General features: G+C 50.7%; 1 protein-coding gene across 3 annotated transcripts in view; it reads right to left on the bottom strand.

Annotated features, from left to right (window-relative positions):
* The window catches only part of DPP6 (dipeptidyl peptidase like 6), a 966,644-nt gene that overhangs the window by 529,242 nt on the left and 418,794 nt on the right, over positions 1 to 18,608 (bottom strand). The window contains exon 1 of one of the 3 annotated variants that reach the window (XM_040260133.1): positions 1,245 to 1,634. The exons of the other annotated variants lie outside the window; for them this stretch is intronic. Within the exon in view, the coding sequence (XP_040116067.1) occupies positions 1,245 to 1,301 (57 nt within the window). The 5' untranslated portion in view covers positions 1,302 to 1,634. Of the gene's footprint in view, positions 1 to 1,244; positions 1,635 to 18,608 lie in introns of those variants that run through there. 3 annotated transcript variants of the gene reach the window in all.

Raw genomic sequence — 18,608 nt, 5'->3', positions numbered from 1 at the left:
TCTTCCCAGAAGAAATGAAACTGCACTTAAGTTCTGTAGATGACGATGATACAACCAATAAGACGGTCTCATTTTTTAATGGAAAACTGGGATTTGAGGAGATGACCAACAACAGGCAGTTTGCACTACATACTGAACAGATCCAAAGTTGCCTGCGGAAGGTCTCTGAAGAGTTGACGATGGGACTGTCACATGGTGACCCCCAGAGAGGCCTTTTGCCTTTCTGAACTCTAGAGGGGTCCCCTTTCTTTGCCCCAACCCTAGCAAGTGACAGCGAACAACACTTCTCACACACACAGGGAGACTCAGTGCTGCGGATTCACCAAGCCTGAGCGAGCTGCTCTGCCAAGCTACGGGTGTCTCCCAGGATCTACTTTAACGATCTGCCCGACAAGAACTAAGCACTGATTAAAAGGTAAGAACCCTCAAGATCTTCTGAGAAGAGAATTACTCTCTAAGAGCTTGCGGGCTCCCCTTTATTCCTTGAGTTTCTGCAGACACTGGGCCTCCTCGGGGCAGGGTGAGCGGCTGTCCCCTGCCACCTGGGGACACCAGTGCAGTCCTGGCCTTCCCTGCCAGCCCTTTAACAAATGCCACTTCTTAGCCGGGGCCCCCTTGGTCTTAACAGGAGCATCCTCTGACTTTTCCAGCTGGGAAAGTCTGCACTCTCTAAATGCCAGGATGAATAGCAGTGATCCGCTAGTACCTTCCAGAACACTAGGGAGGGGGAGAGCAGGAAAAGGGGACACAGGTATCCGAAAAAAAGTCCTTTAAGCAGACCTGGCATGCCTTCTCGTGATTTGTGTTAGAACCAAAGCGAAGTCCTGTTGGAGAGTCACGAGCAGCTGAATTTGGGGAGAGGGCTGTGCTAGCCACTTCCTGCAGCCCCCCTCCACCCCACCTCTCCAGATTACAAAGTAGCCGGCACCCTTTGCAACTGACAGGCTACATTTGGCAGCTCTGAGAGAGGCCTTTGTCAGCGGTCCCCACACATCAAGTTTACCTCTCCAGATGCTCCCTGAGCCCATGCATTATGGATGGACTAGGGATCCTTCAAAAAATAGAAGCGGGGTGGGAGGACAAAGGCAGTCCCTGCCGGCACCGTCGGGGCTCTTGATCTCACTGCCAGCCCGGGGCTCAGGTGGCCACAGTCGTGCAAACACACAGTCATTCAAGAGACGTAGCACCCGCCGCCACCACCTCTCCCTGCCTTGCTGGCACACGCACCTCGAGCCCAGCCTTACCTGCTCCTGCTGTTGCACGGATTTCCCCGAAGCGTTGGGCTCCTTGGCTGTAGTCATGGTCCCAGGCTTCAGGGTGCACGCCGGCTCAGCGGCAGGTGCGGTCTGAGCGGGAGGACTTTGGGGCCCCCAGAGTCCAGCCAGCCGGCGGACTGGGGCTTAGTCCATACTTCCCAGAGCCCACGGCTGCTGGAGAGGGGGTGGAGGGGGAGGGAGGGCGAGTGGGTACGGCCGCCTAGTTCTCTCTTTTAAATGCACAGAGCAGAAGAGGGGCGATACTGCAGCTTCGCGGGGCTTCTGCAATTAGCAACAGCCTCTGCAATCGCCACAGAAACAACGACCACTGCTTAGCAACCTGGCAAGTGGCTGCGCGGTGCAGGAAGGGGACCCGAGCGATGCGCGCCGCTCCCGCCCGCCTCCCGCGGCGCACGGCGCATGCTCGGGCCGGCGGCGGGGCGGGGAGGGGGCTGGGGAGGGGGCGCCTGCGGGGAAGGGGAGGGGGGACGGGGGAGGGGAGAGGGGAGGGGCCGCCGGCTCCGGGTCTTGCTGCCAACCTGTGCAGGTGGCCGGACCTGCGCCCCCGGGGCACTGCTGCGGGCAGGTCACACCCCGGCGGGGGGGCGCGCGAAGGGGCCACGCGGCGAGAGGCTTTGTTTGTCCCTCTGCCAAGCGCAGGGCCTCTTGAGGAGCAAAGATGCCCGCGGGCATCAAAGAACAGTTTCTTTTCTGTTTGCCTGGTGGGATTTTTCAGGCCGCTCCCCCCCAACCCCAACCCTGCCGCCCCCACCAAGAACACTAGGCTTGGCAATCTTGGCCTTTATTTTCCTTAAAATTCAGAAAACTTAACTATGGTCTGTCTTTTAAACTCAAAGAATCATGTTTCTCTGCGAAAATCAACCAGGACCTCAAGGGTGTCTGATGGTTAAAAGAGGGAAAAAAAAAAAAAAGGAAAGAAGCTGGTGATGACCTTATAGGAACTCAAGGGCTCCCTGCTCTGTCCTGAGCTCAAGGAGAGAGAGGGGCAGGGATGGCCGGCCTGCTCTTGGGCCTCATGTCCTTGAGCTTGGTCCTGACCCTGGGCACAGGGCACCTGCTTGGCCGCTGCCCCTGGGTGGACCGAGTGGTTGGTGGAGAAGCAACGCCCAGTGGGGACTCTGGTGGCGCTGAGCTGTGGCCTGCAGGTAGGGACACCTGTGCTTTCCAAGCTCAGGTTTCTGCTGCCCCTGTGTGTGACTGCCCGCCTCCCGCCTGGAGCCTTTGCTGCCAAAGGGCTTCAGGCCTCAGACACTCACTGGCCTGGGGGAGCGTGGCCATCACCCCCAGCCCTGAGGAAGTGCTTCCCCTGGGCTCCAGGCGGTCCTGCCTTTGCCCCTGTGAAGCCAGTGAAGCATCTTGCAAAGAGAAGGCAGAGTAGAGCCGTATCCAGTTGAAGGTTTTAATAGAAGACTTCCTTGGTTCCGCTCCTTCCCTGACCCCCTGACCCCATCCTACTATAGCAACAGTGCGATCCAAGGCCCCGTGCCCTTCCCTGGAGGGGAGGGTCGAGCCCTGCTCCTGCAGGATGGCGGGGGCCCCCCAGCCACAGCCTGAAATTCGGCTCTAAGCGTTTACTTGGCACTGATTCCAGAAGGTCAGGATGGGCAGCTGGGAGCTTGGCTGGCTCGGCCGAGAGTACAAAAATGGAAAAGCCCCGTGTGAGAGCCTTGTCGCACAATCCGGCTTTGGTTAGTGTTGTGTTTGTCTTTTATTTAGGCATCCCTGCAGGGAGGGGGGTTTCTGGATGGGAATAGCACTGGTGTGTTCCTGGTGGGCCACGTCCAGGGGGTCCGGAACCCAGCGAATCGCCGGTGTGGGCTGTGGGCAGTGTGCCAGGCCACACAGACGCTCAGGGGGGTGGTCACTCTGGAGGGGAAGGGGCGGTCACTGTGGTGTAAAGTCCCCAAGCAAACCGCCCATCACAGCAGCAACAGCTAAGACTCAGGAAGGAGGCCTGGGGAGTGGGGTGAGCAGCGCCCCCTACCCTAACACAGCTGGGCCTGGCAGCCCTGGGGGCACCCCGGTGATGGGAGAGACCAGCAGCCCTTGCGGCAAAATGGTTCATCGCTGAACATCTCAGAACTGGTCTGTTCTCCCGAGTTTCCTCTTATATAGGAACCCCTGGGGTGGGTCACATCTTACAACCACCATCAGTCACGTCTCTGAGAGCATCCACCGCTGACTCGCAGGGGCCATGAGCGCCACCCAGCACCGCTGTCCAAGGACGGGACGCGAGCTGGGGGAGGAGAAGGCAGAAGGTTCCCAGGGCCCTGGGCCTGACCAAGTGGGTGGCACTCCAAGCTGTATCTGCTGGGGAAGGGCGTGAAACCCTCAGGGCACTTCTATTTTACTTCTCAGTAAAGACTGTAAATGCAATTTTATATCTAAAATGAATATGGATATCATGCAAAGTTCACACACACTTGCGAGATTATACCTGATCCTTCAAAGGAGTCTCCTGCTGGCCCCGCAGCGTCAGATCTCTAGGAGCTCCCCACCCCCCAACACACACACACACCCCGCCCTGCAGCTTCTGTGTCTTCACGAGCCATTGATTGGGAAGAAAAGCTCGCAAAAGGCTGCAGGATGGACAGGTAAGGTGGTGCCGCTCGGAACCTTTCCGTGGGCTTTTCTGACACCAGGTGCCCAGAGCCCAGCTTTTCTGCATCCTTGGCTTGGACCGCTTTTAAAAGAGAAAGGGCAGGACTTCCAGCTGAGCCAGACGGCACGGATGAACCCGGAGGACGTTTCACTGAGTGAAGTAAGCCAGTCACAGAAGGACAAATACTGCCTGACTCCACGGCTATAGAGGAATCTAAAATAGATTCATAGAAGCAGACAGTGGAATGGTTCTGCCAGGGGTGGGGAGTGGGGGGGCGGCATAAGCAGGGAGTGGCTGTGCAGTGTTTACAAACTTCTATTCTGCCAGATGCAAAGGTTCTAGAGCGGCCGTAAACACCTGCTTCTGGTTAACCACCGTGCGTCGTATACTGACAAATCTGTCACCTGAAATACGTCAGAGAAAAACAAGTACCGTATCATTTCAGTCATACGTGGAGGACAGCAAACAAACAAACATAAATCAACACAAAAACACGTAGTGACCGAGAACAGAGAAGCGGTTACCAGACGGGAAGGGGCGGGGGGCGAAGCATTCAGGAGGATCGAGTGGACGGAGGGAGACAGTTTCTGGTGGTGAGCATACTGCAGGGGGCCCAGGGTCCAAACATGTTGTCCACATGCAACATGCCGTGTTATAAGCCCACGCTACTGTACCTCAGTAAAAACAAATCTGTTGGGATTAACAGACACACAGTACTATATTCAAAGTAGATAACCAACAAGGACCTATGGGACAGCACAGGGAACTCTACTTAATCTTTTGTAATAATCTATAAGGGAAAAGATGGCATCACCGACTTGATGGACATGAGTTTGAGCCAGCTTCGGGAGCTGGTGATGGACAGGGAGGCCTGGCATGCTGCAGTCCATGGGGTCGCAAAGAGTCGGACACGACTAAGCTGAAGTGAAGTGGTAACAGAAAAGACTGAAAAAATAGAAATAGATGTATGTGTGACTGAAACACCCCTGTACACCTGAAACTAACACAGTGTAAATCAAGCTTGGGTTTCCCTAATGGCTCAGTGGTAAAGAATCCACCTGCCAATCAGGAGATGCGGGTTTGAACCCTGGGTTGGGAAGATCCCCTGGAGAAGGAAAGGGCTACCCACTCCAGCATTCTTGCCTGGGAAATTTCATGGAGAGAGGAGTCTGGCAGGCTATAGTCCATGGGGTCACAGAGAGTCAGATGTGACTTAGTGCCTAAACAGCAACAACAAAAATCAACTATACTCCCCAAAACCATCACAATATTGCAATATTGTAAACTAATTATCCTCTAATTATTAAAAAAAGAAGTTATGGCAAAAACCATCACAATATTGCAATTATCCTCTAATTAAAAAAATCAACTATATTCCAATTAAAAAGATAACAAAAATATATCTTAAAAATGTCTGTTCAAAGGGTAGATCTCTTTAAGAGAGAGAAAGGGCTGTGTTTTATTCATGTTTTAAAATTAATCAGTATCCCTCTAGAACAAAAGCACCATGCCCAAGTTTATCCTTCAAGCTAAAGTGTGTCCTGCACACTTCTTTCAGAGCCTTGCTGCCAGCCTCAGTGAGCACTAAGTTTCTAGCATCCATCCTTAGCAAAGGGACCGAGTCAAGGCTTCCTTGCCTCACGATAGCTGCAGTGATAATGGCCACCTGGGGCTGCCCTGTGCTGGGCACCCAAGCCCAGCATGTCTGTGAGGCCAGCCCTGAAACTGCCCCATTTATGAAAGGAAATTGGCATTTTGAGAATGTAAATATTACTCTCATCGTTAGCCAGCAAGTAAGTGCCCAACCTAAACTTGGGCAGGCCAGGGCCAGGGCTACCATACTGCACTGGCTCGAAATGCCTGCAGAGCAGAAGATGGAAGATACTTAAGCAGTCTGTGCCAGGAAGTACAGTGAGCACTGGACACCCGTTCCCTTACTTGATCCTTAAAAACCTCTTAGACACACCTGGCGTTAGCTCGCTAGGGCAGCCACAGCAGAGCATCACGAGAAGCCCAGGACCACGGTGCTGGTGCCTTCTGAGGCCTCTGTCTTTGGTGGCCCCTCTGTGTGTGCCCGACCTGCTCTTCATATAGGACACCAGTCATGGGGGATTAGGGGTCCGCCCAGCGACCTCACTTTATGTCAATCAGCCTTTTCATACCGTGTCTTCAGACACAGTCCCATTCTGAGGTCCTGGGGTTGCAACTTCAACGTGTAAATAAGGAGGTACACAGTTCAGCCCCTAATGTTCATTGTGAGCCCATTTCACTGATGAGGAAACTGAGGCTTGAAACGATTCTGCAGTCTTTCCAAAACCCACACAGTCAGGAATAAGCAGCAGAGTTACTCCAAACAAGAGTAACGTGCCTGACCAACCTCCTGGTATCTGCGAAGCGGCAGGCAGCTCAAGGGTCTGCCCTAATGGCCCACTCTAGACAAGTCCCTGCTGGGGGTCCCGGGAGGATCCCAGCGCAGTACAGACTAGCCCTTCCCAGGTGAGTGTTCCCTGTGCCGAGGGAGGGCAGAGAGAAGCCGGTGTGAGCAGAGCCTTCTCCCGCAGCACACAGCAGGTGCCACAGCGACGCCTGCTCCTCGCCCCACCGGCTCTTCCCTGCCCTCGCTGGACACAGGCAGCTGAGCCTGGCGGAGCGCGGCAGCCCGCTGGCCAAGGAGGCCGCCGCCAGCTGCTCGCCCTGCCGTATTACCCACCTCCCTTTCCCACTGGGCCCATCGCCTGGCACTACCAGAAACCTCTGAGATCCCGCAGGCAGTCTCCCTGAATGGACCCGAAGCCCCACAGTCCCGAGCAGGTGCATGGGGCTGGAGGCTTGGTCACGTGGGCGCCGTGCAGCCTGAAGCCTCCTCTCCCGTCCAGTGTGTCCCAGACCGGCGGCTGGCACCGGCTCAGCTGATGAGGTCCGCGTGCGCATGTGTGGCCCTGGGTCCCGCGGCAGCCCCAGGCCCTTCTCGCTCCGCCGATCTCTCCTCACTTTGCCGCAGGCAGCCAATCGGCTGAAACAGCTTTGCCTCACGACTGGCTCCATCAGCCCGTCTTTACCAAGCACCTAGTATGTGCCGACGGCAACACCACCGACAAGAAGCAGGCACGATAGCTGCCTTGTTGCTGTAAGGGATCAAAATGGCCTTAGAGTAGGATCCCTGAAGATCTTGTTTTTTTTTTTTTTTAGCCTTAACCATCAGCGAGAGAAACCAATTCTAACTTACAGTTCCCTGAAAATAAAAGTGAATATGGGCAGCAAGGTAAGATTCCCTGGAGAGTCCCGTCAGGATCCAAAGAAGTAAGTTTAGAAAAAGAGCTTATAGAGATACATAGAAAATTACCACTAGGGAGGACACGTGGGTAAGTTTCCTGAAGGCTGGATTTCTCCAGAGAAACAGAACCAACAGTGGGTGGGTGGGTGGGTGGGTGTTGCTCAGTCACGTCTGACTCCTTGCGACCCATGGACTGTAGCCTACTATGCTCCTCCATCCATGGGATTTTCCAGGCAAGAGTTCTGGAGTGGGTTGCCATTTCCTTCTCCAGAGGATCTTCTGGACCCAGGGATCAAACCCGGGTCTCCTGCATTGTAGGCAGATGCTTTACCATCTGAACCACCAGAGACAGAATCCAAACGTGTGTAGAAATGGCAACCCACTCCAGTGTTCTTGCCTGGAGAATCCCAGGGACAGTGGTGCCTGGTGGGCTGCCGTCTGTGGGGTCGCACAGAGTTGGACACGACTGAAGTGACTTAGCAGCAGCAGCAGCAGCATACATATACTATACATATACATATACTATACATATACATATACTATACATATACATATACGGAGAGAGAGATTGGTTACTTTTTTTTTTTTTTTTTTGGCTGTGTTGGGTCTTAGTTTTGGCATGCAGGCTTAATTGCCCCAATGGCATGTGGGATCTTAGTTCTCTGACCAGGGATTAAACCCATGTCCCTTGCACTGGAAGACAGATTCTTAACTACTGGACAATATGAGAAGTCCCGAGATTGGTTAGTTTTAGGAATTTAGGAAGTTGGCTCATTTGCTTGTGGGGGCTTGCTAATCTGAAATCTGCAGGGTAGGATTGTGCAGGCCAGCAGGCTGGAAACCCAGGAAGAAGACCATCTGGAGGTAGAATTCTGTCTTCCTTTTGGGGAGGTTGGTCTCTTTTCTCTTAAAGCCTTCAACTGATTAGACAAAGCCCACCCACACTAAGGAGGGTAATATGCTTTATTCAGAAGTCTACTGACTTAAATGTTAATCACATTAAAAAGCACCAGTCCTTCCCAGCAACATCTAGGAGACCAAATGCTGGTACCGTGGGCCAGCTGTATTGACACAAAATCAACCATGACAGGCGATAAACAGAGGTGACTGGGAAAGCGTTTGGTGAGGTGAATATTCTTAATTTACTAATACCGTTCTTCTCCTCTCCACTTTTCCCATCTTTCTATCTGAAATGTTTGCTACAATTTTGAATCATGAAATCCAGACCCTTCATGGGAGAAAACAGAAAAGCCATCAGATTCCTGAGCTTCTTTCCTCCAAATGTTTTATACAGAAGACAGAAAGAGACTTCTCTCTTACATAAGCCACCATGACTTGGGTTTTCTGTCATGCACAACCAAGATGAGCCCAAATGAACACAGGACAAATTCCTCTCCTGTCTTCTCTTTTTATTCAGAGAAGGCAATGGCACCCCACTCCAGTACTCTTGCCTGGAAAATCCCCTGGATGAAGGAGCCTGGTGGGCTGCAGTCCATGGGGTCGCTAAGAGTCAGACATGACTGAGCGACTTCACTTTCACTTTTCACTTTCATGCACTGGAGAAGGACATGGCAACCCACTCCAGTGTTCTTGCCTGGAGAATCCCAGGGACGGGGGAGCCTGGGGGGCTGCCATCTATGGGGTCACACAGGGTCGGACACGACTGAAGCGACTTAGCAGCAGCAGTTTTGCTAGGAGTATCCCCCTAAAATTGCAGCCAATTAGGAAGAAACAGGAGCTGATCTTTCCTATTTATTTATTTGGCCACGTGTGTGGCTTGTGGGATCCCTGACCAGGGACCAAATCCACATCCCCTGAAGTGGAAGCATGGAATCTTAACCCCTGGGCTGCCAGGGAAGTCTCTGATCCATCTTAAGAGACCTGATAAATGTATGCTGGTTTCCAGATGTAGCCAATAAGTGAGCTTCTAAGTCAGGTCCCCCTGAGTCAAACCTGATCCACTTCTTATTGCATAAATATTTACTGGAACACAGCTGAGCCCATTCACTCACACGTTGTCTGATGAATGCTTTTGTACTATAGTGGCAGAGTGGAACTTGTGACAAGGTCATGTGACCTATAAGGTATAACATTATTATCTGATGCTTTGCAGAAAAAGTTTGCAGACCCCAGGTCTAGAGTGACCCCGTTACTTGTCAATTACAGTTATGTGCCCTCACTCAAAATCACAAAATCAATAGTAAAAAAGCTGCATCCAAGTAGACCATTCCTCTGATTCCCTAAAAGGAAAGACCATGGGAAAAAAATCCTAACAGTTTTTTGCCATCAGCCTCCTGTCTTCACAGGAAGACGAATGTTTCCACACAGTTCCCCTCTGGCACTGCCGTCAGAGAGTCTCATTTCTCGTAGGGAGACTGAGACTTGACCTGTGACCCGCCACTCACCCTCGCCTGTGTACATCCTGACGGCGTCCTCTCCAAAGGCCACAGCAGACCCATGGAATGGAGTTCATTGCCCTGGAAACAGGAATCTCCCATGGATCTGGGAATGCTGAAAGCATTCAAATGGTTTGCAAAATCCATACCTCCATCACCTAGAGTAAGTGTTTGATACTGCTTGTTTGGACAAATGAATATGGTGTATTCAAAGGAATTCAATGACAAATTTCATTTGAGTGATTTTCATCTTTCCCTAAAAGATGCTTCCTGCACTGATCATAAACCTTTACAAGGTAAGGTAATGCTACCCACTCTCCCTGGAGATGAGGCTACAGGATGCCTGGCCTGAGCCAGTGTGTCCAGCTGTTGGAGAAGCCTCCGGCCCCCTGTTTACAGTTATGTTACTGTGTGCTAAGTGCTTTCCACGTAGGTCAGGAAATCTGCTCTCAGAGCCTCAGAGCCTAACGGGAGATGCAAACTTGTAGCAAATGCATGTCTTCTGGTCCTGCCTTAGGAAGCACTCCCTGGTGGCTCCAACGGTAAAGAGCCAGCCTGCAGTGCCGGAGACGGGTTCCATCCCTGGGGTGGAAGATACCCTGGAGAAGGAAATGGCAACCCACTCCAGTATTCTGGCCTGGAGAATTCCATGGATGGAGGAGCCTGGCGGGCTACAGTCTGTGGGGTTGCAAAAAAATCGGACACGACTGAGTGACTGACACTTTCACTTTCTTTCTCTTAGGAAGCACAAGGAGAAAGAGGTGGTGGTGGAGGTAGTGAGGGGGTTTGGAGGCAACCTGGGTGCCCATCCTCGCAGAGGGCCGTGTAAGAATGCTCTGGACACATGCCAGTCAACACTAAGCAGTGATGAGCAGCAAGGCCATGTGCATACAGAGCAGCATGGATGGATTACAAACACAGTGCTCAGGGCAAAAACTAAGAAATAGAAATGCGTACAGACACATGTACACACACATGTATAAATACATTTACATAGTGTACACAAGACACATATGCATATATCCATAAACCTTTCACCAAATGAAAAATGCATTCGTACAAAGATACATGTTTTGCAAAAATACAAACTGAAAGCTACCCAGCGGACATGATATAACGTTTGCTGGTGGTGGGAGGGAAAGGGGGCTAGATTCTGAACTGCGAGGGAGGAAGAGAGGCAGGGAGGAGCGTGAGGCAAAGGAAGGAGGAAGGCAGAGGGGGCTTTGCTTGGACCACAGATGATCACGTGATGTCGGCTCTACCTCTGTAAACCTCAGCTTCCTCTCCTGCAAGTAGGGTGGAGAAAAGTCCAAATAAAATGAATGGAGAGGGATTTGCCTGGTGGTCCAGCGGGTAAGAATTGTCTGCCAGTGCAGGAGACGTGGATTTGATCCCTGGTCCAGGAAGATCCTATGTGCCCCGGAGCAACTCAGCCCCTATGCCACAGCTACTGAGCCCGTGCTCTGCAGCAAGACAGTGACTCCTGCTCGCTGCAACTAGAGAAAGCCCAAGAGCAGCACCAAAGTCCCAGTGCAGCCCTAAATAAATAAATATTAAAAAAAAAAAAGGGAACAGGTTGCTATTCCCTTCTTCAGGGGATCTTCCCAACCCAGGGATGGAACCCGGGTCTCCCTCACTGCAGGCTGACTCTTTATGGTTTGAGCCACCAGAGAATGCTTTCTAAAGCAGGACCAAAAGACATGCATTGAGAGCCCTTGGGAGCCCTGCACAGTCACTTGTACTATCTTAATTAACCCTCCCAACAGTCCTAAGAAATAACAAATTCTTAATTTATAGATAAGGAAAAGGGGGGTTCTGAGAGAACGGATCACTTGCCTGAGATCACACAGGCAATGGTTTGAAGGATGGGCCTGGCGTGGGTCCATGTGTAAGTCCAACATTCTACTCTGTGTAGACCCATCACACTCCCTGAATTAGGTGTCCCCTGGTATGACTATCTTCCAGTTGGGAAATTCTATTGGGTGAGTCCAGGTAGATATTCAAGGTTGATAATCAAATCTGTGAAAATTGACACTGTGCAAAAAAGCCTGAAACCGTCTCTCCCACACCTGGTCACACTCGGGGCTGTTCAATAAGCAGCCTCGTCTCAACCGTCAGGGGGACCAGATGCAATACAAACTGTGTGGCATTTTGAAAACCTCATTTAAAAATGTGTCTGTTCCATGCCAAAGTAGCTTAATTCCACTCCAATTGCTGTCTTTCGCATCTCCCCCTGACCCTTCTCGTATCTTGAAACCTGGCTGAAGGGCATGGGCAATGTGGCACCCAGGCAGGTGGGCAACCTGGCACCTAGGCAGGTGGGCCACCTGAGCTGGCCGGTCACGGCTGGGCACTGCCAGCTTCTCCCCGGGAGCCTCACACTGCCGGGATGACCTTGGCAACAGCAGCTCGACAGATGTCTTGGTGACGGTCTCTAATGGCCCCGAGTTGAAATTTCCAGGGCTGTTTGCAAGGCCCGTGGTGAATGAGCTCTCATGCTAGTTGGGTAACAGCAGGCGTGGAGGGGGACTCAGGTCTTCCTGCTGTTGCACTGTGGTCAGTGGTGCCTCCGGATGGACATCCTCTAAGGAGCCCCTGGGCCATGCTCCGGGCATGCGCACCACCTCCTCTCTGGGTTCCCAGGACCTCTGCTCAGCCCCTGCCGTCTGGCCCACGTGTGGTTACCTAGCGCCAGAATCAGAGTCAGGAAGAGCTCTCATACCCACGTAGGAAGGTACATCTTACATAACAAGTCCCTCCACGCCATTGAATTCTCCTGCTTCATTTTCAACAGCAAATAAATAAGTAAACAGACTCCTGTAGACAATGCCCAGAGGAGGATCCGTCTGTGAAACCACTGTTGTCCAGCTTTGCAGAACGCATTCGACTCGGCTTCGGGGATGAGTGTAAGTGAGTGTGAATGACCCCCAAATGGGTCACGTCACATTGGAGATGCACGTAAGCCACAGCAATTACACTTGGCAGCTCCTCTTGGGAGCTAATACTGAAGCAAGGACATGAGCAGAGGAAGCTCAAAGAGAGCATGTCGTCCACCAAAGAAGGAGCACTAGTATCTCCCCCAGCCCTCCAATCCGATGAGCTCCTACTCATCCTTCAATGCCCAGTTCAAATGCCACCTCCTCCCTCCTCCCTAGATTTCATCTCTCGCCTGTCTGCTCTCCCATCACAGCTTTTACGTCCCATGCTTGTGTGAAGTCTTGTTCATCGTGGCTTCATGGCCCACCTCCCCATCTGGTCTCCTTGCCCCGTTGTGGGTTTCTCCAGGGCAAAGCCTGGGAAGAATGAAGAGCTACGTATCAGTTAGAGGAATGAGCTTTAAGGTCAGAATAATTTCTTATGTGCAAATCCCAGGTCCGTTTCACTTGCTGGCCATATGTCAGCTGCCGATTCCAGGTTTCGGCTGTTAAGTGCACACACAGTAGACAGCTCCCAGCGCATGGCCAGGACTAAATGAGCTTGACTATTAAACCAGCAGACAGAGCAGGGGCTCCATCAGAGGCTCTCCTCATTGCTGGAGTGAGGTCACCTTAAGGACATGTCTGCTTCTTCATACGCCCAGTGCTCAGCACACAGAAAACAACAGAAACATGGGTGTTTCAGGGAGAGAACTTCAGGAAAACTTGAGAGTCACTGCCACTGAAATTCAGAGGACGTCTTTCTTCACACGAGCATCAGGAGAGATCGGAACCTGATCATTCATTCTAGGCAACTTGTTCCCAGCAAAGACGTTCAGACAGAGTCAGCACACACAGGGCTCCTCCCAGAGCCTTAGGGGCTAGTGTGGTCACAGTGAAAGGACCACTGAGAGGTGGAAACACGGATGTGGGCCGCCCTGGAGGATGGAGCAGCATCCATGGGAGGAGACGTAGGTTGGGACGGCGCCAAGGTGGTGAGGTTGAAGCCGAGGCTTCCTGAGAACTTGGGGCTCCAGCCCACCTACCCTCATTTCAGCATCCAGCCAGGACCCTGTCCCCACGACGGGAGCTGCATATCACTGAAACAAAGGCTCCCTGCCTTAAGACAGTTCAGTTCAGTTCAGTCGCTCAGTCGTGTCCGACTTTGCGACCCCATGAATCGCAGCACGCCAGGCCTCCCTGTCCATCACCAACTCCCAGAGTTCACTCAAACTCATGTCCATCGAGTCAGTGATGCTATCCAGCCATCTCATTCTCTGTCGTCCCCTTCTCCTCCTGCCCCCAATCCCTCCCAGCATCAGAGTCTTTTCCAGTGAGTCAACTTTGCATGAGGTGGCCAAAGTACTGGAGTTTCAGCTTTAGCATCATTCCTTCCAAAGAACACCCAGGACTGATCTCCTTTAGAATGGACTGGTTGGATCTCCTTGCAGTCCAGGGGACTCTCAAGAGTCTTCTCCAACACCACAATTCAAAAGCATCAATTCTTTGGCGCTCAGCTTTCTTCATAGTCCAACTCTCACATCCATACATGACCACAGGAAAAACCATAGCCTTTACTAGATGGACCTTTGTTGGCAAAGTAATATCTCTGCTTTTGAATATGCTATCTAGGCTTAAGACAGAGGATGCACCAAGTCTCTCACGGCAGATGAACACTTTGTAAACGAGAAAGATGAAAAGGGGAAAACAATGATTGCTAAAGGGAAAAAAAAACTTACATTTTAGAAATCAACGATAAAACACACAGGAAGATATATTTCCTCAATTCATCAGACAAGCATGTGCCTTATTATGTCTTTTTAAGTTTCTTTTGCTGAGCATTAAAAGTAAAAGTCCTTAAGAATTGGAGCTCGGCCTATCAAATAATAAGAAGACCTGCCATTGAGTACTGAATATGAGTCTGACTCTCCACCGGCCCCCATAGGAAACAGGAAAGATGACTGCTTGTTGGGGAACACAGAGACAGCCACAGGAAGGCAACTGCAAGGTTCGTGCGATGAAATTAATTCTATTACTTACTGTGCCAATCAGCATTCAAAGAGAAAGCCTACAATAAAACAGAAAATACAAGTGCAGACAGTTCTTAGGACGGGTATTATTTTGTGAAACTTTTGTGAAATGCGGTCAATGGTGAAATATGAAGAAACGACGCTTCCAAGGTCTCTAAGAGAAACTGTCCCTGTGCATGGGACTGTTTTCCCTTATTCTAAAGCTTTCTCTCCCTTTCCGAGAATTCTCGAACGCGCAACTTCTCCTGGAAGCTCTCAGGAGCACACCAGAGTCAGCTCCTTAAGCAGGCTCAGGTTCCAATACCAGGAACTTCCCCTTTCCAACATCAGTTTAGTTCAGTCACTCAGTTGTGTCCGACTCTTTGCAACCCCATGGACTGCAGCATGCCAGGCCTCCCTGTCCATCACCAACTCCGGGAGCTTACCCAAACTCATCTCCATCAGGTTGGTGATGCCATCCAACCATCTCATCCTCTGTCATCCCCTTCTCCTCCTACCTTCAATCTATCCATTTATAAAATGTGCCACTATGCCAAAGCAACTGAAGGGCCTGCATGCGATGGAGAAAAAGCTCGCCTGAATGAATTAATGATGTCTCCCACATCTGAGACGCTCAGGTGAACTCTGGTATAGAAAGATCACCCTTGGGATGAACGTAGAACGCCAGGAAAGGAGCTGAGTTTGAGCCACATCTCAGAGAGGATGGAAGACTGAAGCCTACAAGACGCTGGGGGGTTTCTCACAGCCCATTCTGTGCAGGCTGCCAGGTGGGGCACAGCATAGCTGGTACAGTAGCATTCACAGGGGATCAGAAAGGCTCCAGCTTTAAAGTATTTTCCTCATCAAGACTTCAAAACCACAACTGCGCTTTTCTCTTTTGTGCTTGCTGTCATTCATAAGCCTATTGATAACAGAGTCAGTTGGCACTGATGAAAGACACCCCATTTCTCTCTATCAACTGTAATTGAGAATCTGTCAATGGATCCAATGAACAGACCCACTCCCCTCAGAATTACTAACTTGGAGAAACCCAGGAAGATCATTTCTAGATTCAGGCTACATTCTTCCCTGACTCTTTTCATCAGCTTTCAGAAACTGTTCTCATCCTTCAAATGAAATAAGTTCTTCTGATGAGCACAGATTGTTGCCATACCTCTAAAAGGGCGTGGAGCCAGCATGCTCACTGATTCAGGAGAATTAAGGATGGAGCGTGCTTTCCTTCCCTTGGGGTTTTATGGTTTAATAGAAAATACCTGTATGTCCATAGAACTCCCCCTTTAAGCATCCCACTTAAGGTGAAACAGGAATCCAAGGCATGGGTGACTGGCCCAGGGTCTGTGGCCTGACCCAAGAACGCCAGTCTATAGCCAAGTTACCCATGTTACATGTTGCAAGCCAATCCGATCCTCCTTCTCAGGAACTTGAATTCATGCAAACTCAGACACCTCCTTTTCAAGCCCAGGTTGGTTTCCAATTTAGCATTTGGTGCTAGTGATGAGAAGGCGAAGATTCCCCATACAGACTAATACCTAAGGATGCCCCAGGCTAGTCAATACCCCAGGGACCCTCCCCTCCTGGGACTCAGATGGAATCCACACAGGATGTTTTTTAGAGGAGAAACAACTGCAAACTGGTCCAGGTTCCCAAAGCCCAACATCATTTTTCAACTTGCTGAGAGCTTTTATTCCATTCCACACGGGAGATTATTACTGGAAAATCCTGATTGGTCACCATTTTTTGTCTTTCTCATTTAATTTCTAGACATCTATTGAGCAACTATCATATACCAGGTCTTATTGGGCTACACTGCTGAAGAAGACGCTTGAGAGCCCCTTGGACTGCAAGGAGATCAAACCAGTCAATCCTAAAGGAAATCAACCCCAAATATTCATTGGAAGGACTGATGCTGAAGCTTAAGCTCTGATAATTTGTCCACTTGATGTGAAGAGCCACCTCATCAGAAAAGACTCTGATGCTAGGGAAGATTGAGGGCAAGAGGAGAAAGGGGCGACAGAGGATGGAGATAGTTGGGTGGCATCACTGACTCAATGGATTTGAGTTTGAGCAAACTCCAGGAGACAGTGAAGGACAGCAAAGCCTATAGGAGTGTATGCCGCAGCCCATAGGAATGCAAAGAATCAGACACAACTTGGCGACAAACCAACAGCAACGAAGGGAGATGCCGGGGAACCACAGATACAGAAATATGACCTCGGCTTTGAAGGCCACCCATTCTGGTGGGAAGGCAGACAGGCAATCCGTACCTCCAGATGGACGTGAAGGCACGTGTGTGCAGGGCTAAAGCAAAGGACCTGGGGTTCTCCAAGGCTTTTCTCACAGGACATCCTGCTGGAATGCTGGGGGCCAGGTGGACTAGCGTGGACGGGACTGAGCGGCGGGCTGCCTGTACAGTTGAATGGTGACGACACGCAAGAAGCTCCTTTGAGAGGCTGCAGGAGACCCAGAGCGCTGGGGTGAGGTGTGGGGGTGGAGGCAGGTGAGGCTCGGATTATGAGGATCCTGTTTATCAAGGGGACAAGCTCTCCCCTGTGGACAACTGAGAAAAAGTGTCGGCAATACAATGTTAGGAGTATATTTGCCATTTAGAAAGGTCTCTTCAGCATGTGGAGAATGAACTGGGACAGCAGTTTAAAAGGTTTTTGGAGGTGTCCATGTGAGAAAGAAGTGCCTGAAGTAAAACGGTGGGATGGATAAAAAAGGAAAAATTAAAATTGCATATCAGGGTCAACTTGAAAGAGCACATTGAGTGATTAAGAGCAAATCCATTTTCTTTGGATAAATTTAGGTGCAGCAACACAAATAATCCTCTGCAAGGCCCAGCACAAGGCATTGTCCACGAGAGAAACATTCGCCACTCATGCTCACCTTTTATCAGTACTTTTCCCTGGCGCTGCCCTATGCCCACGTGGAACTTCCTAATAAGCAAGTCTGTAATGATGGGGATAAATCGCAATGATCACACCTCATTTATTTTTCAGCATCCCCTCCATCTGGTCATTCTACCAAGCGCTGTCTTTTACCCAACCACTGTATTTCAGCCTGAGGGCTCTTTGGTCCCTTATTTTGATTACTCTGGTCAGGGTGGCTGAAGGAACAAGAAAAGCTCATACACATAAGATGGACACTTGTGCCCCCCACAAATTCACACTGTTAAAACCTAAGTCTGACATGGAAACGCACATTACCATATGCAAAATAGAGAGCCAACGGGAATTTGCTGTCTGGCTCAGGAAACTCAAACAGGGGCTCTGTATCAACCTAGAGGGGTGAGATGGGACGGGGATGGGAGGGAGGTTCAAAAGGGAGGGTAATATGCATACCTGTGGCTGATTTATGTCAAGGTTTGACAGAAAACAACAAAATTCTGTAAAGCAATTATCATTCAATAAAAAATAAATAAATTTAAAAAACAGGGATAAAACAAAACAAACAAAGAAACCCTAACTCCAACATGCTAGCATTTGGAGGTGGGGCATTTGGGAGGTGATTCGGTCATGAGGGTGGAGCCTCGTGAGTGGGATCAGTGCCCTCTTACAAGACTTCCTGAAGCCCCTTCCATCACCTGAGGACACAGCGAGAAACCTCCAGCTAGGAACCTCCGGGAAGCTGGCCCCCACCAGACACAGAATCTGCCAGAGCCTTGATCGGGACTTCCCGTCTCCAGAACTGCAAGCAGTACATTTCTCTTGTTTATTCACTACCCAGTCCACGGTATTTTCGCTGCAGCAGTCTGAATGGGCTGAGTACACAACTTCCCCTGTGTCCTATGAACTCTGGACGAGGGGGGATTACTGGGAAAAATAAAGACCTACAATATCAACATCAAGGAGGCTCTCTGGAGTCACATAAGACAGGGGTCTGGTCTTCCAGGCCATGGACTGGTACCTCCGGTCAGATCATCGGTGGTGTTAGATTGAAGTGGACAATAAATGCCACGTGCTTAATCATCCTGAAACCATCCCCCCATCCCTGGGCCATAGAAAAATTGCCTTCCATCAAATCGGTCCCTGGGGCCAAAAAGGTTGGGGACCGCTGGCTTAGGAATGTGGTGTCCACTGCGTTGGCATAGAGTCTGCTCCCCGTACAGCTGTGT

The sequence above is a fragment of the Oryx dammah genome, unplaced genomic scaffold (genome assembly GCF_014754425.2).
Source record: "Oryx dammah isolate SB20612 unplaced genomic scaffold, SCBI_Odam_1.1 HiC_scaffold_18, whole genome shotgun sequence".
NCBI lineage: Eukaryota > Metazoa > Chordata > Mammalia > Artiodactyla > Bovidae > Oryx > Oryx dammah.
The sequence above is the reverse complement of the archived record's forward strand: the minus strand, read 5'-3'. Positions and strand labels throughout refer to the sequence as shown.